General features: G+C 42.8%; 1 protein-coding gene across 2 annotated transcripts in view; it reads left to right on the forward strand.

Annotated features, from left to right (window-relative positions):
* Positions 1-26,236, forward strand: part of PHIP (PHIP subunit of CUL4-Ring ligase complex) — a 225,043-nt gene that overhangs the window by 150,554 nt on the left and 48,253 nt on the right. For both annotated transcript variants that reach the window (XM_077289845.1, XM_077289846.1), the window contains exons 23-28: positions 5,564-5,789; positions 10,934-11,053; positions 11,526-11,633; positions 16,765-16,889; positions 22,904-22,986; positions 24,883-24,994. In XM_077289845.1, the coding sequence (XP_077145960.1) occupies positions 5,564-5,789; positions 10,934-11,053; positions 11,526-11,633; positions 16,765-16,889; positions 22,904-22,986; positions 24,883-24,994 (774 nt within the window). The remainder of the gene's footprint in view (positions 1-5,563; positions 5,790-10,933; positions 11,054-11,525; positions 11,634-16,764; positions 16,890-22,903; positions 22,987-24,882; positions 24,995-26,236) is intronic.

Raw genomic sequence — 26,236 nt, forward strand, 5'->3', positions numbered from 1 at the left:
CACGTTCGCTCATCACTAGTTATTAACCTTTTTGCTGTATTTTTCAGATTCTTCTCTTCAGGGGTAACTGGTTGTAATGTTTCACTCTGTTTTTCCAAAATATGAGACCAAGAGAACACTGTGTAGTGCCGTCCACATAGTACCCTCACTTGTCCGCGAAGCAGGACTTACTCCCTGACACTTCAAGTGTGTCTCAGGGTGGCTTGTGGTAATGGTGCCTTGCCCTTTCCCCTCCCAGACCTCTCTTCGGATCAGTGTCGGGAGGAAGACTGTGGTCATTCCTCAATGGGCCCTCCCCTTCTCAGGGTTGACACTGACTTCTGACTTACGTCTGGGTCCACAACGGTGTGGAAAGGAGGATGCCCAGTTCTTTTCCATTGATCCCCCCTTCCTCACCTAGGGGCTCCTGATGCCATCCTCTGGATTGAGGAGAGTGAGTCAGGACCTCAAACCAGACAGGTACCGTACCTCCCTTCTCCACAATTAAGGCGGTGGGGAGGCATCTACAGGGATTATGGATGCTCCAGCTATTTCCCCTTTTATCGCACGCTCTTTCCTACACGTCGACATTTTGAGAAAAATTTAATCCCTGGCTTCTCAGGCCATCCCTTGTGCGTGCCAGCCAATCAGCGCTTAAGGGCTCATACATGCACTTTCCAGCCTATGAGAGCGCTTGGCTCATCACTCTACAGCAGCGCCCTGTTCACTCCACCCTCCTGGTGCACACCAGCCAATCAGCGCACAAGGGTCCTCGCTTGCGCTTTCCCTCCTACGGGAGCGCTTGTATTTTCTTCTTCAGTGCCCCGGGTCTACGCCCCTCCCCATCCTTTCCAGCTTAGTGATTTTGCAGCTCCAACTGTAGCTTCAAGGTGTTTTTCCCACGGGACCTGCCTTTTCTTCAACAGGCACACAGACCTTCCCAGATGGAGATTCTGCTCCCAGGACAAGGGTACAAGCTGTGCCTTCTTTCTAGGCTCAGCCCTTTTGTGCAGCCACCCTCAGGCCTCTAAAAAAGCCCAAACCTAAGGAAGGAGCTTCGCTTCCATCCCTTCCCCACTGTTATCCACTATGCCTGTGCCCTCTGTAAAAAGAAGTGGCCAACAGGTCAGGCCTCAGCCTTCTGCAAAGATTGCACCACTTCCACAATTCAAGCCTCACAGGAGTCCCCCGCCGCCTGGAATGAGAGCACACACCCTCCCCCAGAGTGGCTGTTGCTATTTATTACCTAACCGGTCAACTGCCACCACTTCAATCATTCCTCCAAACGAATCACAGGCACCCATCTATCATCCTCAGCATAGCTGGGCAAGGATAAGGTCCAAGAAGCAGACACACTCCAGTTCCTCATCTGGTTCCCCTTCTCCCTCTACATCCTCCAGGATATCTCACTCTTCCCCTGATGTAGCTCCGGGGTCTGACCTTGATTCCCAGTCAAGTTCTCATCCAGTCATGGTCCAAACTCCACGATTTGGTCTACAGCCTCATACCTGCCATTAATCAGACCCTCAATATTAAGGAGGAGTAGAGTAGTGTCCTGCCCTGGATCACCGTCTCATTCAAAAAGGCAAAATACCCCCCATGGGTGTTTTCTAATCACAGGGAGTTTGAGGGAATATTTAAAAAAAAAAAAAAAAAAAAAATGGAAGCACCCAACAACGCGCTTTCCAGGTAGAAGGCAGTTGGATATCTTATATCCTTTCGGTCCTGATCTGGTCATCAAATGCACAAAATGCCTGGCCGTGGACCCGCCAGTCTCAGAACTGTTCGCTAGGACTGTCCTGTCACTTCCTGATGGCTCCTTTCTAATTGACCCCACTGACAGATCGAGGCGCTTGCCAAGTCTGCCTTTAAAGCTGCTGGCACCTCTTTCCCGCCTCCACTTCCACATGGGTAGTCAAGTCTGTGTTCACCTTAGCAAAGCTCCTTCGGCAGGGCATTTTATCAGCGGCATCACCAGGCCAATTGGCCGATCTTGTGGACCAGTTGCCCATAACAGCTGTTCTGCCAGTGTTGACAGCAATATTGTAGCCATATGCAGAATCCTCTGGCTCATGGCCAGGAATATGAACTCTGCATCCAAAAGTCCCTTCCAATCTTTTCTTTCAGGGATCACTACTTTTTGGGGATAACTGGATCAGCTCATCTCGGACGCTACCACTGGTAAGAGTACCTCTCTTCCCCAGCCTGAGCCTAAACGTCCATTCACCAGAACACTTTCTCTTCAGTTTTGTTCCGTTCGTCATTTCTTTTCCTCTAGGACCTCCCAGCAAGATCAGTCCACAGCCCCGCGAGAAAGAAGAAAACTGTCCTTCAAGCCCGACCCATCATTGAGCTTTAAGGCCTGCTCTGCCAAACCCTTTAGTGCTCGATTAAAATTTATACTCTTTGGCATGACGTGTCACACCGACCTTGGAATCCTCTCGGGGTGAGTGGCAGTCTTCTTCTGGGACACGTAGCTCTCTGTAATTGACAAAGCCTGGGTCAGGGAGATTGTCGCCACAAACTACAAGATAGAATTCTCTTCTCTCCCATGCAGACGAATTTTCATGTCACACCCTCCAAGGATCACATCTCAGGTCCCCGGTTTCTTCCAAGCCAACAGCTCTCTAGGCAGGGGTCATCGTACCTGTTCCCTCTACAGAACGCTTCTCGGGTTTTCTATTCCAATATTTTTGTGGTCCCAAAAAAAGGATGGTTCTCTTCGTCAAATCCTGGATCTCAAGCTACCGCCGGATACCCCCTTGTCCTTTCCGAATGGAATCCCTCCGCTGGGTAATTGTCTCTGTGGAACCGGAGGCGTTCCTCTGCTCGGTGGACATCCAGGATACCTGTTTCCACATCCCAGTGTGCTTGGCACATCAGAAGTTTCTCTGCTTTTACGGTCCAGGGGAATGCTATCAGTTCCCAGCTCTCCCCTTCGGGCTCGCCTCTACTCCCAGATTGTTCACAAAGTTTATGGTGGCTGTCATGGCCATTCTTTGTTCCAAGGGGATTGTAGTCATTACCTACCTGGATGACCACATGGTCAAGGGCCCATCTATTACAATAGTTTTCAGGTCACTCTAGACACTCTCTCACACATGTAGGATGGGTAGTCAACACAGAAAAATCATCTCTGATCCTTGCCCAGCACCTAGTTTTCCTAGGCTTGCTGTTCAATACTGCTCACTGAAAAGATGCTTTTCAAGAGCAAAAGATTTCTGCACTCCATCTGGGGATTCTTGCTCTTTATCCCCATCTCCACGCTCTCTTCGACTCTGCATGAGTCTCCAAGAGAAGATGATTGCTGTGATGGTATTCACCCCTTTTGCTCAGTTCCATACCTGGCCCCTCCAACTGGCCCTTTTGTCAGCTTGGGACAAAAGGATCTAGTCTCTGGATCGCCCCATACTTATGCCTCTTTGAGTGAGGCAGTCTCTGGCATGTTAGTCTCTCTCCCTCCATTCGGCAGGGGAGATAATTCCTTCACCTTCACTGGCAAGTTGTCACAACGATCGCAAATCTTGTCGTATGGGGGGCTGCCTACCTTCATTACACAGTCCAGTGTCGCTGGTACCCTTGGGAAACCTACCTTCCCATCAACCTTCTGGAAATAAAATCCATCTACCTTTCTTCTCCACAGGCACGACCTTCTAGCGGACCAACCAGTTCACATTCAATCCAACAATTCCGTGGCATACATGAACCACCAAGGTGGGACATGCAGCAAGTCTGTCATGTCAGAGGTCTTATGAATTCAGATTTGTCAAAGGTGGGGTACAGCTGACGTCTATCTGATAGTAGGCATGGATGAATCACAAGGTCCTTCGTTTCTTGGCCTTTCCGTGGCCTTGTATGCAGAGTTAGTCAAATAGCAGAAAAGTTGGGTTTTCAGGTGGTGCATGTAGCACGGCCCAGAGTCATCAGATGGACCAGCAGCTAAAAGAACTTTCATCCAATTTAACCAGTGATGTGCCTCAGCTGCACATCTTCCATAGGTGGAAAGTATTTTAATTATTTTCAGCTCTCCTGCCTTGTTGATCCTCAAAAGGTGCACTTTCCTTCTTCTTGGCAGAGTTAGTCAACCTACTCTCGATTGTACCTTGGAAACTTCCAGATCTAGTCTATCAGGGTCCCCTCTTCCACCAGAACTCTCGGGGTCTCAATTTAATGACATGGCTGTTGTGGCCACAATCCTGAGATTGTCCCAAGTCATACAGACCATGATCAGGGCAAAAAAACCTTCGTCCTCACCCATTATCACCGGACCTGGAAAGGCCTTTTTTTGCCGGTGTGAGGATAGTCACACATCACACATTACTTTTTCCTTTTTTTCCATCTTGGCGTTTTTACAATCAAGGCTGGAGTCTGGTTTGTCCCTTAGTACTCTCAAGGGTCAGTTGCCCGCGTTTTCAATTAAGTTTGTGTAATCTGGCTTTTTGTCTCCAGGTTAAGACCTTCATTCAGGGTGTTGCTCGCCTAGAACCACCATATCGTACTCCCGGTGGGACTTTGACCTAGTCATGAACGTTCTTCAGGGATCCCCCCTTCGAACCCATTCTCTCCTATAAGGTGGCCTTTTTGGTTGCAAGTATTTCTATCTGACTGGTCTCAAAATTAGCAGCTCTCTTGCTGCTCTCCTTTCCTTGTCTTACTCCAGGGCAAGGTGGTCTCTGGACCAGTTCCTTCATTCCTTCCTTAGGTAGTCTTCCCGTTCCACATAAACAATGATATTGTCCTTCCTTCCGCCCGTTCCCGATCTATCCCCTGGAGAGGACTCTCCACAGGCTGAACCTAGTCCGAGTCTTGCGTCTCTACCTCTGAAGGACTTCACCCTTCAGGCGTTCGGGTACCTTGTTTGACATTCCTGTGGGTCATCGTAAGGGGCTCCCTGCCTTCAAGTCTATCTCCCACTGGATTTGTCCAACTATACTTGAGGCTTATCAAGTTACAGGGAGTAAGGGCTCATTCCACCAAGACTCTGCCTCCGAAACACAGATTTTTCAAGGCCACCACCTGGTAATCTCTTCATAATTTTGCAAGATTCTATAATGTAGATATCTGTCTTGACTGATGCTGGCCTAGGTAGGGAAGGTGTTGTAAGCAGCAGTTGCCCGTCGTCTGACCTGATTTGAGCACGATAGTCTGTTCCCTCCCTTGGGACTGCTTAAGAACGTCCCATGTGTCCACCAATGAAGCAATAAAGAAGGATTTTTGGTACTCACCGTAAAATCTCTTGGAGCCTTCATTGGGGGACACGGCACCCACCCATTGTTTGTTGGGCCTGTGTGCCTTGGTTGTGTCTGTATATAGTTATTTGTTTTTGCGTCTCCTACTGCTTTTTTCACTAACCGACGAGCTTTGTGCCAGTCGGTGTACACTGCTGAGGAGGAGCTAACTTTTTTTTTTTTTTTTGCCTAGTGTCAGCAGCATACACCCATGTTTACCTGTATCCTCCAAGAATAATTCTACGCTGAGTACCAAAAAATATTATTTTCCTTGAACATTGGCTTAAACATGCATATACATTTTAGCTGTAGATGAACAATGCGGTAATAAAATTGAACTACTTTACTCTTCTCAGTGACTATTCAAGTGATTATTCAGACTGGACTGCTGATGCAGGAATAAATTTGCAGCCGCCAAAGAAAACTCCCAAACTTAAAAATAAGAAAGCAGAAAGCAGCTCTGAGGATGAAGACAGCAATGAAAAGTTCAAGCAGAGGCAAAGTAAGAAAGAGAGGAAGAAAGGAGCTGAAGAAAAAGATGTCTCTCCTACAAAAAAGAAACCAAAAGAAAGAAAGAAAAAGGTTAGATCCGGTTTCTCAAAAAAGTCTACCATTAGTTTCTAATTAACAATTCATAGGGTTTAACCCAGAGGTCGGCAATTAATTTTCTTAAGGGGCCACATGAAAGGCTGTGCCTTTTGTGCAGTGCTGAACCAGTAGAAATTCTGCTAAATATTAATATTTATAATATTTTTATATTGTATTGCTTGATATTAAGCTGAATGATGTATGCTCACATCCCCCTATATACAGTATGAGCCCCCATACAGCCTCCTATACACTATGAACCCCCACATAGCCCCTGAAATACATTGAGCCTCCGCATAGCCCCTAAAATAGTGTGCCACCACATGGCCTTCCATATATACAGCGTAAGCCCCACATCGCCTCCCATATATACAGTGTGAGCCCCACATGGTCTCCCATATATACAACCAAACATCCCATACACCTGAAAAAAAAAAGCACTACATACTCAACCCGCTCCTGTTCCCCCAGCGTTCTGTTTCTGCTCTCTCCCATGCACTGACTCTCTGCAGTGCACAGCTGACATGATGAAATGACTTAATCGCCACTGCTGTCAACACGCTGACTGGTGACAGAAGTGGTTGGCGACCCCGTGCTCCACCAGTGTATTCACTGCAGTCTGCATCCCGAGGATGAAATTGGCAGTGACAGCGGGGGAGGGCAGAGTGCAGCCTGTGGGCCACTGTTTCAGGCCTTTGGCTGTCTCTGTCTAAAGGGCGGACTGGAACAGCCAGAGGGCTGGATGCGGCATGAGGACCATGCTATGCCCAGGTCTGGTTTTAACCTCTACCTGACAAGTATATTTACGTCAGATATTGGGAACCAGTTCTACAGCCGACACCCACCGGTAACTTGTCAGATTACTGCCATTTAATTTATAGATTAAAGTCAATAGATTAAAATAATATGTAGAAAAATGCCAGAATGGTGGGGTTTTGGTCACTTTGCCTCCCAAAAACAAAGACTATGCATCTCAAAACATTAGAAACAGAAATAATTTTTTTTTCTAAGTTTGTTTAAAAGCAGTAAAACAATAAAAAAAAAAAATCAATTTGTTTATGAAAACATAACTTTGCACTTTACCTCAAAATCTCTCAAGAACTGAGGGATTCTTAACTTATAGTTTACTTCTCGTAGCTTGATTTACCAGCCACCTCTGCAGTTTATATGTGGTAACAAATGCCTTAAGCAAGGAGCATAGTGCTTGCAAGCGCTTTACTATATAGTTTGCAAGTGCTGCTCTGCAGCTACCCAAATCACCTTCAGTGCTCCTCCGATGCTGCAGAAGCAAAGCTGCCTCTGCTTGCACCATGGTAAAGTGAACATTTTGAGACTGTCAATAATCAGGAGGGCACCGTGCTATCAATCTCAAAGCCATGGGGCTGGTGAGTGGTGTGCTCCTGAAGAAATAAGTTGCGACAACCGCTTAAAGAGGGCACTCCCGTTGTGAGGGTGATCTCTTAAAGTGAGATCTATATGATTGCTTGTACCTGACCAAATATAAGCTGAGTGCTAGCTTAGAGGCTAAGAAGGCATCAGATACACAGAGACAGATACACACTTCCTCGCTCAGTCAAAGATGGTGCACAACTGACCTTTATTCTTCTGAACAAAGGAAGATACTAGAAACAGGAAATGGGGGAGGTCGCACAACTTCTGAACAGTTAGTCACTTTGTAATTGGTCCATTCCAAGCTTCATTTCCAAATATGGTGTATTCCAGTGCCTTCACTCCTGCATTCCAAAGATTCCTTCCAGGACAGTTTCAAAGACACAATCGCCATCTTGCTACACCATATCTGAACTGACTTAAATAAGGTTTAATAATTGATTTCATTAGCCATTTTCTCCTTCACACCATCAGTTTTTCTCTCCTTAATATATTGCAATCATGATGTTGTATATCATTCTGTACTTACAATTGCTCATTTTGCCTTTCTACCCAGTAAATTCTTCTTTTCTCTGCTCTAGGGACAGACTGGAGGTCTTTTCCCAGCATGAGTCATGTGCCCTCTTCAACTCCTGACCCAGCTGCTCCCCTCCTCATCCCTGCCAGGGTCTTTGCAGTGATGTAGAAGTGTAGTTCTAATGATGACTCATGGAGGGAAAAACTTCCTGTTTCCACATAGAGCTGAGAACAAGTTAACTAGTCTGTTAATCTTGTGATGACATCGACCTAATGGAAAAGTGAAGAATTAACTGGGTAGAAAGGGAAAATGAGCAATTGTAAGTACATAGTGCTTTAAAATAGTATGACTGCAATATATTAAAAGGATAAACATTTTGATTGATTGGAGTGCTTTTTTAAATTGTGACATTCAAAATTCAAAAGTGCATCTCTCTCTCTCTCTCTCTCTCTCTCTCTCTCTCTCTCTCTCTCTCTCTCTCTCTCTCTCTCTCTCTCTCTCTCTCTCTCTCTCTCTCTCTCTCTCTCTCTCTCTCTCTCTCTCTCTCTCTCTCTCTCTCTCTCTCTCTCTCTATATATATATATATATATATATATATATATATATATATATATATATATATATATGTAAAAAGCCATTTCGTTGTAGAATTTAATGAATGCCTCACTTGTACAATTATTAAATAACAAAAAACAGTGATGCATATGTTTTCTTATATATTTTTTTTCCTTAAATGGAATCTGTCAGCGAGTTTTTTTTCTACCTCATCTGAGAGCAGCCTGATGTAGGCAAAGAGAAGATGAATCCAGCGATTTATCACTTAGTTTGCTGGGTGCAGCAGTTGTGACAAGAGTTTTTAGATTTAGCAGTGAAGCAGAGCTGAGGAAGGTAACCCCGCCCACACCACGCTCTCCATATACAAGATCTATAGACTGTGAGGCTCTTGTCACAGGAGGAGACATGTGGGAACAAGGCTCACACCACCAGCTAGCTACAGCAATAATAAGCTCCTGGTGCTAAAGCAGTCATTCTAAGCAAACCAAAGCACTGAGCTTGATAAGTGAGGAAGTCTGTGTTTTATCCCCTACAGCATGCAATCTTAGCTTACATAGCAAAAACCTGCTGACAGATTCCCTTTAAAGCATCACTCCAGCTGGGTTTCTTTTTCCAGTGTTGCTGCAAGTCCCCTGTCATATACCATATACTCGCCCTCCAGCGTCTAAACTGTTTTTTTTTTTTTGTTTGTTTGTTTTGCTCCGGTCCTGCAAAGCCAGCTTGTGAGCTCAGTTTCTTAATGGCAGGAAGTCAGAAGCTACGTCACAAGCTCTCAATGCAAGTCTGTAGAGAGCCAGAACGAGGCTGTCATGGACTTACATTGATTAATGACCTACGGCTCGCTCCATGAAACACTGGAGTAGTCGGCAGATCACAAACTGACTGGAGCGGCTGCAAAAACAGATAAAAATGCTGGAAGGTGAGTATAGAACGGGACAGGGGACTTATATTTTCCGCACCACTCCAGGGGTGAATTAAAAAAAAAAAAATAAATAAAAATAAAAAGACGTGGTGCTTTAATAGTAGATGATTTTTTTTTTCTTGCACATGATCATTCATGGAAAAGCAAGAGGGAGGGGCTTTGCCCCATAACATTTTGTAGGATTGTCTTCATGGAGGCAGATGAGTTGAGCTGTGACCACCATCTATTGTTCTTGTTGGATCCTGTCTTATCCGCTGTGTGTAGAGTATTATTATTTTCCTGCATGTAATGATGAGATGACTGCTGAGTCTAATATTAGGGTTACTGTCTACAGTGAAAATGCCAAGATTTCAGCTTTTTTTCTTAAGATGGTGAATAGAAAATAGAAAAATACTTAACATGACAAATAGATAATTTTCTGATGACACATTCCTTTTGTTTCTGTGGCAGAGAGGCCGCCACTAAAGGCTTCTGCAATTAGAACACATGCATGCTTGTCTGAGCTATTACTGTAGGATGGGTGGGGGTTGCATGCCCTTCATTGTTTACTAGGCACAGCGCCATCCATACATTTTGTAGTGGCTGTGCCTGGTAATGCGGGACTGAGCTTTATAATACTCAGGCAAATACTTTACATAGGTAATGTTATCCTTGGTAAACCATGAAGATGAAGAATGATGCTCATTAGGTGCCATAATATCAAGATAATACACAAGGAAGCAACATACAAAGTATGTACCGTATATACTCGTGTATAAGCCGAGTTTTTAACCACATTTCTTCTTTTTGTTCTGAAATTCCCCCCCCAGCTTATACACGAGTCAATTGTCCAGAAATCCGACGGGGGAGCAGCGTGTCACAGGATGCAGAAGCCGGAGTCTGCGGCTGTAACTGCCTGCTGCTAAAGAGAAATGAATATTCATTTCTCTTATAGCAGCGCACAGTGACAGCCGCCGGCTTCCAGAAGATATCCTACTCACCCACCAGCGTGCTGTCGCAGCATCTCTGTGGTCCCGGCACCTTCGCAGCATCTCGATTGTTCGGCTTCCAGTGTGCAATCACGTGGCACCGCTCATTGAGGTAATGAATATGCACGCGTCTCCACTCCCATAAATTAATTAATGAGCGGCGCCACGTGATCGCTGAACACAGAAAGAGCTTCAGGAAGCCGGAACCATAGAGATGCTGCGAAGGCGTCTGGACCACCGAGATGATCCGAGGGCGCTCTGGAGGGTGAGTAGGATAGGGGATAAGGAGCCATGCATACCAGGACTGGATCAGGGAGCCATGCATACAATGACGGGGACCGGGGAGCCATGCATACAATGACAGGGACCAGGGAGCCATGCATATCAGGACAGGGATGAGGGGACAATACATACCCAGATTATACTCGAGTCAATAAGTTTACCCAGTTTTCTGTGGCAAAATTGGGTGCCTCGGCTTATACTCAAGTATATACGGTAAGTCAATAACACTGGAATTTGTCCATTTTTATAGAATAATACTCAGCAATAGTCCAGAGGAAGGCAAGTTGTGGGGCAATTGACCACTTTTGCCAAGTTGGTAATGAGAGGAAATCAATTTTCTCTTTGTGGTCAGTCTTTATTCATAGAGTTTGGGAGGGAATAGTTCTATGACACTACATAATCACATATTTCTTTTTGCCAGGGCCTTCTAGGCTGAAGGAGCATATTATGTAATTGTAGGATATAACCATGAGAGAGCATTTCTTTATCTCTTGTCTTTTACCAGCATTTACCAGTCGTGGCTCTAACGGAGCAAGGCTTGACCCTAGAAGACTGGCTGCCTTCTGTATGGATTACTGACACTATGCCAAGGCGCTGTCCTTTTGTTCCACAGATGGGTGACGAGGTATCTGCATTTAATTTTCATGTTAAGTCATGTGTCTTCTTGGCGCCTTTATTTGAACACAACCCCTATAAATCTGTTTAACCATCACATGTACATATTTATGTGGTTAAGTCCTGAGGAAGAAATGTGTGTACTTCGAAACGTGCAGATTTAAAAGCTACTATTATACAAGGTTCTGGCTTTGGATCCTTTATCCACTCGGCAACAGCATGTTTTCTCTCCCATGTCCATAATCTTAATTGAGCACTTGAAGACCATGCTTGTATAGATAAGAATTTCTCTACCGCTGCAAGGATATATACAGGACTAGACAGGGTAAAATATGGTTACTTATATTTCAGTTTAGGTACCACTCTTGTGTGTAATAATGATCACCTGTGTGTGCTGACATTTGTGCATATTGTATCATTTTCGTGTATTTTTCTCATTGTGAACTCTTATAATTGCATTCATTGTAAATATTATTCTGCAGGTATACTATTTTCGTCAGGGCCATGAAGCATATGTTGAAATGGCCAAAAAAAATAAAATATATAGGATCAATGCTAAGAAACAGCCATGGCATAAAATGGAGTTAAGGGTAAGTTTTCTTATGATGAAACATGATTCCAATCAGAAAACCAAATTATTGTACGCTTTCACATCTGCACTGCAACATTTCATGTTAATAAGATAGGTGGGGGAGGGGGACAGTACCATCGTTATAGGCGCTGACACTACATGGAAATAGTGTTGCCTCCCCCGAGTGGACCATACCCTCTCCTTGGATGTGAGATTTTTTTATTTGTTTGTTTTTATATGTGTGTTCATAAGAGGCAGACAGGTCTGCTGCATGTTCACCTTCTTTATTTTTTTCTATTAAGTGGTGTGGATGTCCCACAATTCCTTCCTAGCATCACAGGGAGTCCACAGTAGTGTACCTCCCTGTGGGTGGCACAGTTGTGCTGGCCACCTATCTCCCACAGCTGCTGATGCTGTAGAGTGCAGATGTCCCGACGATCATGTCAAGGCCATGCTGCTGAAGGTGTGATTTGTCCGGATGTGTAAAGACATGGAAAAGGTGAGTATCTCTCTCTGCCTTCTAATCCACCCCACTGGTCCCTTCCCAGGGTTGAATTCTACTTTAGGGTTCCATTCTAGGGGTCCTCAGTTTTGTGGTCTCGCCTTTTTATCTTTCCTTGGTCAGTTCTTAATGTCTGGATACTACTTCTGCTTGTGTTTGGCCCTTTCCCACATCTGCTTTCACTTTACTCTTGTTCTGTTGGGGGCCATTTTTACCTCTTATGTCACTCCCTATTTATACTCAACCATCTCTGCCTCACCCACTAACGTCCATGCCAGGGTATCCTGGTTAGCGGGACGCACATCTTCTCCAGTCCTTAGCTTTTCTCGCAGATAGACCACCGGTTTCATCTCACCTCATCCTTTCACCTTCCCAGTTGGCTCAGGGAATTTCAGAGTTCTTTACCCCTAAAAGCATCTTGCATGCTGTTTTGGTCACGAGACAAAGGAAGAAGAGCCGCCTCCTTTTTTTTTTTCTTTTCTTTTTTCCTGCCTCCCCTCTTCAGAGACCACCCATCCTTGCATGAGGATTTCTTCCTGCCTGCACCTCTTCTGTCAGCTGAGTGACACAGCTCAGATCCTGGTTCCAGTAGGCACCACCTTATTGGGGGGCCGCCTTCTTGCTTTGTCCCTTAGTACTCAAGTATCCTGCCCTTCTCTAGGACAGACACTTAGGCAGCCTTTTATTGCAGGCAGTCCTATCTTACTTACACTGAGATAAATGCTTACTGTTCGGTCAGCTGTTTTGCCTCGGTTCACTGCCTAAGGGTACGGTCACACAGTGCCATTTTGATTGCTACGACGGCATGATCCGTGACGTCGCAGCGATCGTATGATTATCGCTCCAGCGTCGTAGACTGCGGTCACACGTTGCAATCACGGCGCTGGAGCGATGCCGAAGTCCCCGGGTAACCAGGGTAAACATCGGGTTACTAAGCGCAGGGCCGCGCTTAGTAACCCGATGTTTACCCTGGTTACCAGCGTAAACGTAAAAAAAACAAACAGTACATACTTACATTCCGGTGTCTGTCCTCCGGCGTCTCAGCTTCTCTGCACTGTGTAAGCGCCGGCCGGAAAGCAGAGCGGTGACGTCAGACGTTCGCTCGCTTTCTGGCTGGCCGGCGCTCACAGTGCAGAGAAGCTGAGACGCCGGAGGACAGACACCGGAATGTAAGTATGTACTGTTTGTTTTTTTTACGTTTACGCTGGTAACCACGGTAAACATCGGGTTACTAAGCGCGGCCCTGCGCTTAGTTACCCGATGTTTACCCTGGTTACAAGCGAACACATCGCTGGATCGCTGTCACACACAACGATCCAGCGATGTCAGCGGGTGATCAAGCGACGAAAGAAAGTTCTGCTACGACGTACGATTCTCAGCAGGGTCCCTGATCGCTGCTGCGTGTCAGACACTGCGATATCGTAACGATATCGCTAGAACGTCACGAATCGTACCGTCGTAGCGATCAAAATGGCACTGTGTGACAGTACCCTTACTCTTCAGACACCAATATTCTTTGTAGGGAATTTTGCCTCACCTCCTATCCAGTCTGAGTCAGAAGTGTTCCGAAGGATTCAGACTCTTGAGTTCATCTGGAATGCCAAGCTGGCCTTAGCCATTCAGGACCTCACTTGAACAGTGAATGACACTGACTGCACAGTAGTCCTTTCTTGACTACAGACTCTGATGACATCTTTTTCAGGGAATGGTAACATCCTGAGTCTTTGTCCTTTTTGCAGCAGAAATATGGTTACTGTGATACAGTCCACCTGCTGTTTATTCCATGTCACTTGTCTCTCCAGAACCAAAACCTTGCTTCTATCTGATTTGCTGTGTCTCCGTGACCTAGTGAATGAAAAGGCTTTTTTTAATTTATTTATTTAATTAGCAGCACACTATCCTCCATGATCTGCGGTTACCATCAAGTCAGTAAGGCATGGCGGTCCTAAATAACATATTGACATCAGACCTTGCATCTAAAGCCCCTTGGGAGGTTTGCTTGAGCATCTTCTCCAAAGAGGCTGTAGATGCAAGCCCTGAGTTTGCTGCTTGCCTCAATTTTTTTTTTTGTTCTGTTTGGTCAGCATGCCATGAAGTTTAACAGCCTGTTCTGTTGCTGTTACTGTCTCACTCTTGGGCTCACTATCCAGTGTCCAAATAGTCCTTTCTGACATTCTTTTCATAGTGAGCAGACTGCATGCAACATTTGGATACCACTTCTTCTACAAAATTGTAGAAGTGCACAGCCATTCAGAAGGTATGCTACTTCTTCCTTCTCCTCCTTGCCTCACTCTCTACAGGGGCTAATGTGGAGGTCATTCCAGTGATTCTTTGTAGCTCCAGTCTGTCCTTGGGAACCTGGTGCACTGACCTAGTTATCGGTTTCCTAGCGATCCATGACTTTTCCTCTTCACTACAACTTCATTTTTTTGGTCTGCTATTCCTCTCCTTACCACAATTTCTACATGGCTATGGAGGCAGTGATTTTAAATCATGTTTATGGCCTGTAGGTTCTGCCTGCCGTGGTTTATCTCCACACTTGAAGGTCCCACTTCTCTCATTATGAACTTTGAATACATTGAACATTTTCACTCTTAAAATCTTGTCCTTTTCTAGTCCTGTTTAAGTGTAGGACTCACTTTTTTTCTCTTTCTGACAACATTCTGACTTCATACCCTTTTCACCAAGCAGGTCTGGATTTCCAAAAGACACTGGCCTCTGTGCACCACTCTATCTGTATTCTCTGGAGCGCTGACACTTAATCTCTGCACTTAATTCTTCCTTCTGCTCTCCAGTTCTTTCTGAAGTCTCTCTTTCTGGAGGTTCACCTTCTCTATCTGCAATAAGTGCTTTGCTTCAATCTCTTGCAGATCCCCTTCCAATATGAACAGAGTGGTCGTATGTTCTTTGCTGTCTTTTTTTTTTTTTATCCTAGGGTAGTTCTTCTCTTCATGAAGTGGCACATTATTTTTCCTTTCTATTTTCAATAATGTTCCCTGCACCGTCTGGTCTGGTTTGGTTAGGGCTATATTAGGAAATAGAAAAGGAGGTCTTCCGCCATTATGATTCTCCTTTTGTTTCATGGTGGGGTAGCACAGGGGTTTGCTGACCTCCAAAAATTACTTTTTTTTTAAATGTTTTTTATTTTTGTGGATTTAGTCTGACTGTGGAAGTCTGCAGGTGCAAGGGTGATCTCACTTTCTTGTTAACATTCATTCCTCTAGGGCAGTTGTGTCTGACGTTTTCTCCTTAGTTGATTCGGCTGCCGCCTTGGATTGCACCTTTGCCTTGTTCAAGTTTTTATTCTTGGCCTATTCCTATTCTATTTTGGAATGTGGGGTGCTGCAAACTACTGTTTGCCAGGCAGTCTGCATGGTAATTTTTGGTATTCCCCAGAACTGGAATACTGGATATCCCATGGTGTTGTCCCTCAATGCTATTGAGAGAACTGGATTTTTGTTATTACCAGAAAATTGCCTTCTGGTTGAACACATTTTGTATACAGACTCCCATGCTATTATGATGTTACCTTCATGTTGTCTTTGGCCATGTTCTCTTCTCTGGGTTCAGGTCATGTTGGTTTCTGTTTGTTACAGATTATATTTTTGCTCTCTTATTACTTTACTTATTACTAAATTTAGTTGTCTAGCATCCAAGGAGAAGATGGAGCCATCGTTTTTTTTTTTAATTATTTTACAGTGTCTGTCTCCTAGTATCTGGTCTCTCCACAAGTATATTAAATGAGAGGAATTTTACCCTAAGCACAGGAAAGAAATATATCTTGGTACCGTGTTAGCCAGTAGATAGAAAAATATTTAGAATTGAGAGTCCTCAGTGGTTTATACCTTTTAATGGCTAACTGAAAAGATGGTAACAAATTGCAAGCTTTCGAGACTACATACGTCTCTTCATCAGGCAAAGACTAAAACAAATTCTGAAGAATCACATATTTATGCACAACATAGTATAGAGAAAAAAAAAAAAAAGAGGGGAAAAAAAAACCATGGATAAGCTAGGTGACATGAAGCAGAATTACCATGGGTGATAAACAGTTACGTCCATAAATATTGGGCCAATTCTTAGATAAGGATTGTTTTATTGTCCTGTGATTAGGGTCTCGTTCTGTTGTGATGACCCCACATGGTCTGAGGGGCAAGTTCATTAGTTGATGTAAAAAGACATAAATCCGTGTGACACATTCATTCCTGCATTTAGAGTGTCAAAGGTCGTCATCAGTTTATATTCCCAGACTCTCCTGTCTCTCTGAGTTTTGAAGTTACTTTTCAATACAAGTAATTTCATGTCCATAATGCTATGATTTGGGAGACAGAAATGTATTGCCACAGGTATATCCATTCTTTTTTCTTTTATTGTATGGCGATGAGAGTTCATCCTTGTTCTCAGTTTCTGCCCTGTCTCCCCCACATACAGACCCCCAGTTGGACATTTAGTACAAATAATTAGGTACACCACATTAGAAGTGATGCAGCTGAATGTACCTGGTATCTTGTAGTCCTGGTGTGAATTGGGGATCTTTATCTTGTCCGTGGTCATTATAAATGGACAGGTTTTATGTAAAGTTGCATGTTTGTTTGTTTTTTTTGTGTTTTTTTTTTAATAAAGTCTGTCTTTTTTTTCCATTTTCAAGGAGCAAGAACTTATGAAAATTGTTGGAATAAAGTATGAAGTGGGCCTACCTACCCTCTGCTGCCTTAAGCTAGCCTTTCTTGATTCAGACACTGGTAAATTGACTGGGGGCGCATTTACAATGAAGTGAGTTATTTATTTTTTTTCATTTGTATTTTTTTTTTTTTAGTGGGTTGGAAAACGTAAAAAAAAAAATCCTATCAATATCCTAGCATAAGTGTTAATCACATGCATGACTTGTGTGTCCCCGTTCTGTTCATTTCTATTTTAGTAGTGGTATAATGTGTGACCCATCTCCATCCACTATATTACTACACCCATATAAGTAGACCGAGCGGGGTCACACATTACACCACTGCTCCCATAGAAGTGGACAGATCGGGGTCACACATTACCTTACTGCCCCATAGAAGTGGATAGAGTGGTGTGACACATTACACTACTGTACTACTTTCTTAGAAATGTCAACAGAAATCCCACATACATATTTATAGACCGGGATGGTGACAAAACATGTTGTCAACCCCCAGACAAATTGCACCAGCTCCAGTATGCATCAGTAAACAATAGAAGTGGGAGCAAAGTGATGACATCCAATAAGATCAAAAAGTCAATTTTATTCAGTCACTATATCATGATAAAATATACATGTAACATCACATCAATACATAAAGTGCCAATCCAATGCAGACAAATAAACCCCCCACCCCCTCTGGTCCCCACACGTAAAAAAACCCCCATGTAACCATATAAGTGAAGTGATTAGAAATGTGTGACCGCACCTTGTCTACTTCTATGGTAGCAGTGGTGTAATGTAGTGGGCATTGGATACACTGCTCTTGGGGGTATTGCCACGATGGGCATTAAGATACACAGCTCTTGGGGGTAGCACCATGGGTGTACATAGAAATCATGGGGCCCCATAGCAGAGGTTCTGATTCTCACCCCCCCCCCCCCCAATATAGTATGATGATCCTACATAGGGCACCGTACAGTATAATGCGCCCCACAGACAGGGGAAAGCGTTGCCCACAGAATACTCTGAACTTCACAAAAATGCCGCTGATTTCTTCCCACAGTTGTAACCTGAACAGTGCAGGGGGCATGCCCAGATCACAGTAGGAGGCAGCTACAGTGTAGGAGATGCGGTCGGCGACCACAGACTATGTAGAGGGGCTGACATATTTTGAAGTGTGTTGTTACACACCAACAAATACAAATGACAGTCCCCCAGTGGTTGCAGGAAAAAGATTATAAAAACCAGGTAACATAGTAAAGTTAATTTTGTATAAAAAAATGTGTATTCAATAACTATTAATACAAAAATAAAAATTGTGGCAACTTTCATTTAAGACCCCTGTTCCTGTCATGCCATGGCTGTTTTCCTGTGAAGACCAGCGTGTGGCTGGCCTTCATAGCACGCAATGGTTTTATACTCTAATGCAATTTTGTGAATCTTCAGTGTGTATGTGTGTGTGTGTGTATGTGTGTATGTATGTATGTATGTATGTATATATATATATATATATATATATATATATATATATATATATATATATATATATATATATATATATATATATATATAAAATATTTGTCTAAGGGGTACGTCCGTCTTTCTGTCGGCAACTTCCGTCACAGAAATCCCGCGTCGCTGATTGGTCTCGCCAGATGCCTGTCATGGCTGCCGCGACCAATCAGCGACGGGCACAGTCCGATTAGTCCCTCCCTACTCCCGTCCAGTCAGTGACCGGCGCCCGCTCCATACTCCCCTCCAGTCACTGCTCACACAGGGTTAATGGCAGCGGTAACGGGCCACGTTATGCTGTGGTGTAACACACTCCGTTACCGCTGCTATTAACCCTGTGTGTCCCCAACTTTTTACTATTGATGCTGCCTATGCAGCATCAATAGTAAAAAGATGTAATGTTAAAAAAAAACAAACAAACCTGCTATTCTCACCTTCCGTCGTCCGACGATGCGCTCGCGCCTGCCGCCATCTTCCGTTCCCAGAGATGCATTGTGAAATTACCCAGAAGACTTAGCGGTCTCGCGAGACCGCTAAGTCTACTGGGTAATTTCGCAATGCATACTGGGAGCGGACAATGGCGGCAGCCGCGCCGGCATCGCCAGAGCTTCGCTGGATCCCGGTGGGTGAGTATAGAACTATTTTTCTATTTTAATTATTTTTTTTTAACAGGGATATGGTGCCCACACTGCTAAATACTGCGTTCGCTGTGTTATGTACCGCGTGGCTGCTATATTATTATTTATTTATATAGCACCATTAATTCCATGGTGCTGTACATGAGAAAGGGGTTACATACAGGGTTATAAATATCGTTTACAGTAATCAAGTTTACAGTGACAGACTGGTACAGAGGGGAGAGGACCCTGTCCTTGCGGACTTACATTCTATGGCTACATGGGCTGTGCTATATACTACGTGGGCAGTGTTATGTACTGCGTGGGCTGTGTTATATACTGCGTGGCTGCTATATACTGCGTGGGCTGTTATATACTGCGTGGGCTGTGCTATATACTACATGACCTGTGTTATATACTGCGTGGCCTATGTTATATACTACGTCACCTGTGTTATATACTGCGTGGCTGCTATATACTGCGTGGGCTGTGCTATATACTACGTGCCCTGTGTTATATACTGCATAGCCTGTGTTATATACTGCGTGGCTGCTATATACTGCGTGGGCTGTGTTATATACTGTTTGGGCTGTGTTATATACTGCGTGGCCTGTATTAACGCATCGGGTATTCTACAATATGTATGTATGTATATAGCAGCCACATAGTATATAGCACAGGCCACGTAGTATTTGTCTGCTATATACTACATGGCTCCTATATACTACGTGGCCTGTGCTATATACTATGTGGCTGCTATATACATACATACATACATACATACATACATACATACATACATACATACATACATATTCTAGAATACCCGGCCACCATCTAGTATAGTATAAGTGGTCAAACAATCACTGAATCAAGTCGCCTAGTTTTAAAAATGTAAATTCACCCCCCTCCCCCATCCCTAAATTAAAAAAAATATACAAGTGTAATATTACTGTCTGTAAATGTCCGATCTATCAAAATATAAAATTAACCCCGTCAGTAACTGCCGTATCAATATAAACTTAAGCTCGCTGTGCAATTAATAAGCCCTCACACCTGTCCACCAACAAATTTCTGAATTTATTTTCACCTCTTACAGGATGTCTGTCAGTACAGAATGACTGGTCAGACCAATTACAGGTGCTCGGTGCACCATTGTAATGGCCAAACATTTACAGTGGCATGTTAAAATTACTGTTATCGTGAGTGGTTAAGCTAGTTGAAGATGATATGATCGCCAAAAGGCCTAAAGTTAAACACATTTCCATTTTTTTTTAGACCAAATATATATTTTCCAACTTTTACTTTTTGTAACTTACAAAAAAGAAAATGGGCCAATGCAACACTTTGGGTACCCTGCATGGTTAGTACCTAGTAGCACCCTCTTTTGCAAGTATCACAGCATGTGAATGCTTCTTGTAGTCAGCCAAGAGTCTTTCAATTCTTGTTTGAGGGATAGTCATCCATTCTTCCGTGAAAACTTCGTCCAATTATGTGAGATTCCTGGGTCATCTTGCATGCACTGCTATTTTGAGGTCTAGCCACAGATTTTCAATTATGTTCAGATCAGGGAACTGTGAGGGCCATTATAAAACCTTAGCACCTTTTGAGGTAGTCTATTGTGGATTTTGATGTGTGTTTAGGATCATAAGCCATTCTTTTTTTAACTGCAGCTTTTTTACGGATAGTGTTGTTTGTATCAATAATTTGTTGAAATTTCGTTGAATGCATTCTTTCCTTTACTCATGAAATGTTCCCCGTGCCATTGGCTGCAATACAACCCCAAAGCATGAGTGATCCACCCCCATGCTTAGTGGTTAGCCAGAGTGTTTATTATCCTGAAATTCTGTGTCCTTTTTTATCCACACATACCTTGATCATTGTGGCCAAAGAATTCTATTTTAACCTCATCGTTCCATATTACTTGTTTCCAAAATGAATCAGGCTTGTTTAGATGTTCTTTTGCATACTTCCGATGCTTAATTTTATAGTGAGGACACAGGAGAGGTTTTCTGCCGTTGACTTTTCTATGAAGGCCATGTTTGTTCTACAGTTCAGAGAAACTTGCACAATGTACCACAACTCCAGAGACTACTCAATGTGTCTTAAGATTTTTGCAGTCAAGTGGGGGTTCTGATTTGCCTCTCACAATCCTACATGCAGCTCTCACTGGAATTTTGCTTGGTCTTCCAGACTTTATCTTGACCTCCACTGTTCCTGTTAAATGCCATTTCTTAATTACATTATTTTTCGGATTATAAAGACACCTTTTTTCCTCCAAATTTGGGGGGAAAATGGGAATGCGTCTCATAATCAGAATTGAGCTTACCTGGATCACAGGAGGCAGGGTCGCTGCTTCAGGAGGCCGGCGGCAGAAGTGGAGCAATGCTGTGGTGCCTGGGATCTCTTTAGATGTCTGTGCCGGTGAGCGGAGTCACCTTTCTCATTCAGTTTCCTGCAGCGGGCTTTGGGAAACTGGCCTACGGGGCGGCGCATGCGCAGATTGAGACATCAGGAAACTAGATCTCCATTGGCGCATGTGCCACCTCTGGCGGCCATCTTCCCGAGGCCCACCGCAGGGTACTGAATTGGAAAGAGGACTCCCCTCACCAGCACAGACATCTGAGTGCCCAGGCACCACAGCATCGCCCCACACTTGCCTATGGAAGACGCGATCTTGCCTCTTGTGACCGCCGCCATCACCCAGGTAAGCTACTGTTAAAACGGATTATGAGTCCACCACCATTTGATTTAAAAGTAAAAAATAAAAAAAAATTGTTTTCCCCATTTTCCACCCCAAAATTTGGGGTGCATCTTATAATCTGCAAAATACAGTACATTTAGAACTGAGGAAAGGGCAACTTGTAAATGCCTTGCCATCCTATGGCCTACTCCTGCTTTGTGGGCCTCCATCATTTTCCGAGCGCTAGGCAGCTGCCTAGAAGAACCCATGGCTGCTTCTTTTTGGGCAAAAGGTTAGCAGTTGGGTTTTTAGAAAGCTGGGACATTTGCATCACCTGGCTTTTCCTAACGATGATGGTGAACAAGCCATAACCATAACAGGTTAATTTAAGGTGTGAAACCTTGGTCAAACTTATCTGAACACAGATCTCCAATGGTGCCCAAACTTCTGCATCAGCCCATTTTCCTATTTGTAATTTTTAAAATGTAAAAAAGACTATTTTTTTGCCTAAAATGCAAAGGAAGTGTCACCTTTAACTTTAGCCATTTAAGAGATCATTTTATCTTCAATTTGCAGGTTTACCCTAGGTTAACTGTTTACAATAACAGTAATTTTGACCAGGGGTGCATAAACTTTTGCATGCCACTGTAAGTGTCCATTCGCACCTACTTGTTTTCCCTGTATCATCACCCCTTCTTCTTTTATTGACAGCTCTGGCTTCCTAGAGCCAGAGAACAACAGGTAGATGGAAAACAAGAATTTGGGAAGGTGCAGTTACATTTTTGGATGTGCCAAAGGGTAAACACCTGTGCTGACAGTCCTGTACTTGTACTGCCCTTGAGAATCAAATTGCCAGGTCATTTTTACTGAAGAGTGAACACTGTTAAAACAAAACAATATTTTTTTTTTTTTTTTTCAACACATTTTGAATTTCCCTATTTTTCGGTACATAAAATATAAAAATGAATGGTACAATTAAATCCACAACTCGTCCTGCAAAAAAAAAAAAAAGTCCTCATACAGCTATGCAATAATAAAAAGAAAAAAAAGTTATGGCTCTTGGAAGAAGAGTGTAATGGGGAAACAATAGCACGAGATATGGAAAATAGTCTGGTCAGAGAGGAATTGTGTATGCTGATTCAGCAAAAGCCGCCCCCCACCAAGAAGCACATCACTAAAGAGACACTGATGTCATATCCTATTAGTGTCAGTAGAAAGCCTGCATATAGTGTATTATTACATTAGAAGTTTTGCTATTTTATTCTAACTTTGTTTGTTATATGGCTGCTAATGTTGTTCTGTCTTGGTTCAGATATCACGATATGCCAGATGTGATTGACTTCCTAGTTCTTCGTCAGCAATTTGATGAAGCACGACGTAGACAGTGGAAAATAGGTATGTATGTCTGGCCATAGCCAATCAAAAGATCTGTATGACCACTGTCCCTGTTCCTGAATGGGGCTTTTTCAATTTCATTTATATTCAACGGCACATAAAAAGACTGACTTTGAACATCTCCCACTGTGACAAGGTTTTTCTTTTTTTCTCATCTCCCTTTTTGTAAGCGTCTTATAAAAAGGATTTTTTTCTCCTAGATTTTTTGGCACCATCTAATATCATATGCTCACTTGAAGAATGGTGGGTGTTTTTGCTTATTTATTTTTCTCCCCTTGACGTATATACCATTTTTTAATCACATTGTTTTTCCATTTTTGGATGATCAAAACACATCACTTCTGGCATTTTTTTTTTTTTTTTTTTTGTAAATTCAGCGTTTAATGTACATGAAAATTGTGATAAGTTAGTACTTCAGACTTTGATAGCTGCTGCTTTACCAATTTCCGTGTTCGTTTTTTCCTCCCCTTCTTCCCAGAGCCATAACTTTTTTTTTTTTTCTGTTCACATAGACATGAGAGCTTGTTTTTGTGGGACCAGCTGTACTTTTGAATGACACTATTCATTTTACCACAATGTTCTGGAAAACAGGAAAAAAATTCCAAGTGGGAGAAAAATTGTGTGAGAAAAAAGAAACATGCAACTCTGATTATGTTTTTTGGGAAATATTTTTACCATGTACATTTTGTAGTAGAAATGACATTACAATATGATTTTGCCAATCGGTACGATTACGGCGATACCAAACCTGTCATTTTTTTTTTTTTTTTACTATTGTGGTGAAAAGAAATCAGAAGTTTGCCAAATACATTTTTGGGTTGTCTCCATTTTCCGAGACTTGTGACGTTTTTAATTTTCAGTCGATGTAACTGTGTAACAGCTTTTTTTTTTTTTTTGCAGAGCAGGACTAAGTTTTTATTGATACCATTTTGGGATAAGTGGGGCGTTTTAATCGCTTGTTACTGCATTTTTTTTTTTTTTTTAATTGCAGGAACAAAAAAAGTAATTTTGGCATTCTTGATTTTTTTTTTTTTAATTGCGATGGTTACTGATTGAGTTAAGAATTTTGATAGATCAGACTTTGATGAACGCTGCAATACCATATGTATATGTTTTCTTTATTTGTAATGGGGTAAAATAGCAGTGATTTGAATATATATATATTTTTTTTTTCAGATTTTTTTTATAACACTGACTTTTTAATCGTTCTTAAAGGGCCACTGTCACCCCCCTCCAGCCGTTATAAACTAAAAGAGCCACCTTGTGCAGCAGTAATGCTGCATTCTAACAAGGTCGCTCTTTTAGTTTTAGGTTCAAGCATACCCCAAATAAAACGTTTTTATACTTGGCCACAATTCCTGTCTCTAGCCAGGTAGGCGGGTCCTGGAGGGGGGTGACAGTGGCCCTTTAAGTCTTCTTAGGGAACTTGAAGCTGCGGTCGTTTGATCACTTGTGCTATATACAGCGTATAGCAAAAATCACTGTCATTTTTGAAGCCTGGCCGCAGGCAGGGTTTCAAAAGAGCCCTGTAACGACAAGCACGGGATCTTCAGCAGACTCCCCTGCTCCATACATGTGATTCTGACTTGCACATGTACGGTACATGTCGTGATGGAGTGAAGCGGTTGAAGGCAGTAGGCAATGCTCAGCTCCATGCTGTAGACGAGTGTTTTTCTATTGAATTTTTTCCAAATGGACTCGCTGGAACTTCTTTGAAAGTGCGTTCTTTCTTTCTGCCTATGTGTCCTTTATAATTGTCCAGTACCGGAGTGCTGCAATCCTCCTCTATTTTCATGCTGTTAGTGGCTGCGCCATATAACCAGGATCTGCCTCTATCTGCCATAAGTAATGCAATCTTTACTTTATTATAGCAAGATGTAACTTTGTATCTCGTAGGGCTCCGGTTTCGGTCTGTTATTGATGATGCTTGGTGGTTTGGAACTATTGAGAGCCAGGAACCACTACAAGCAGATTACCCGGATAGCCTTTTCCAGTGCTACAATGTCTGGTATGGATTTATTTACTGAATTTTCTTATGTGTTGTAAATGACTATCTTTTGGCATTCAAAAGCCACAGAAAACACTGTACAAGCTGAAATTTTAACATGATCAGGATTTCTTCTGTTCCACTTTCATATGTTCTCTAACAATAAAGGAAACTTATGGAATATTCACCAGGGCATATTTTTCCTCTTCTGTATTTTCCACAGCATAATACAGTATCAGAAAATTTACATGAGATATTAACAAACCTCATTCACTTGTTAAGAATATTGACTTGTGGTCTAAATTTTTAAATATGCTGCAGAGCTCCTCTACATATTCACTGTTTGCAATACATACCGTAAGTTGAAGTCCTTGGAAACTCTGTAAGAAAATTAGTGGCAAAACCAGTTATTCAGGAGAAAAATTAATGACGGAATGAAGCTCTGTCTGAAAGAATCAGAATATATGACGTGCAAGTTTTGTAAAAAAGCAAAAAAGTTGTAAAAAATTATGCACAGGTCTATATAGCACACAATATAGTCTACCTATGAACAGGAAATGTTTCCACTGACAGATTAGATTTCATGTGAACTGCTAATTTGAGGCATTAATTTTACCTAGAATAAAAGGACATTTGTCACTCGCTGTAAAATCCCTTCCTTATAGCCTTCATTGGGGGACACAGGAAACCATGAGGAGTATTCTGCTGCCATCAGGAGGCTGTTAGTGAGAAAACAATAGGAGAAGCTATAATAATAATCTTTAATTTTACAGTTAGGTCCATATATATTTGGACAGAGACAACATTTTTCTAATTTTGGTTATAGACATTACCACAATGAATTTTAAACAAAACAATTCAGATGCAGTTGAAGTTCAGACTTTCAGCTTTATGTTTTGGGTCATTGTCCATCTGTAGTATGAAATGACGAACAATCAGTTTTGCTGCATTTGGCTGGATCTGAGCACACAGTATGGCTCTGAATACCTCAGAATTCATTCGGCTGCTTCTGTCCTGTGTCACATCATCAATAAACATTATTGACCCAGTGCCACTGGCAGCCATGCATGCCCAAGCCATCACATTGCCTCTGCAGTGTTTTACAGGTGATGTGGCATGCTTTGGATCATGAGCTGTACCACGCCTTCGCCATACTTTTCTCTTTCCATCATTCTGGTAGAGGTTGGTCTTGGTTTCATCTGTCCAAAGAATGTTCTTCCAGAACTGTGCTGGCTTTTTTAGATGTTTTTTAGCAAAGTCCAG

Source organism: Ranitomeya variabilis, chromosome 2 (assembly GCF_051348905.1).
Source record: "Ranitomeya variabilis isolate aRanVar5 chromosome 2, aRanVar5.hap1, whole genome shotgun sequence".
NCBI lineage: Eukaryota > Metazoa > Chordata > Amphibia > Anura > Dendrobatidae > Ranitomeya > Ranitomeya variabilis.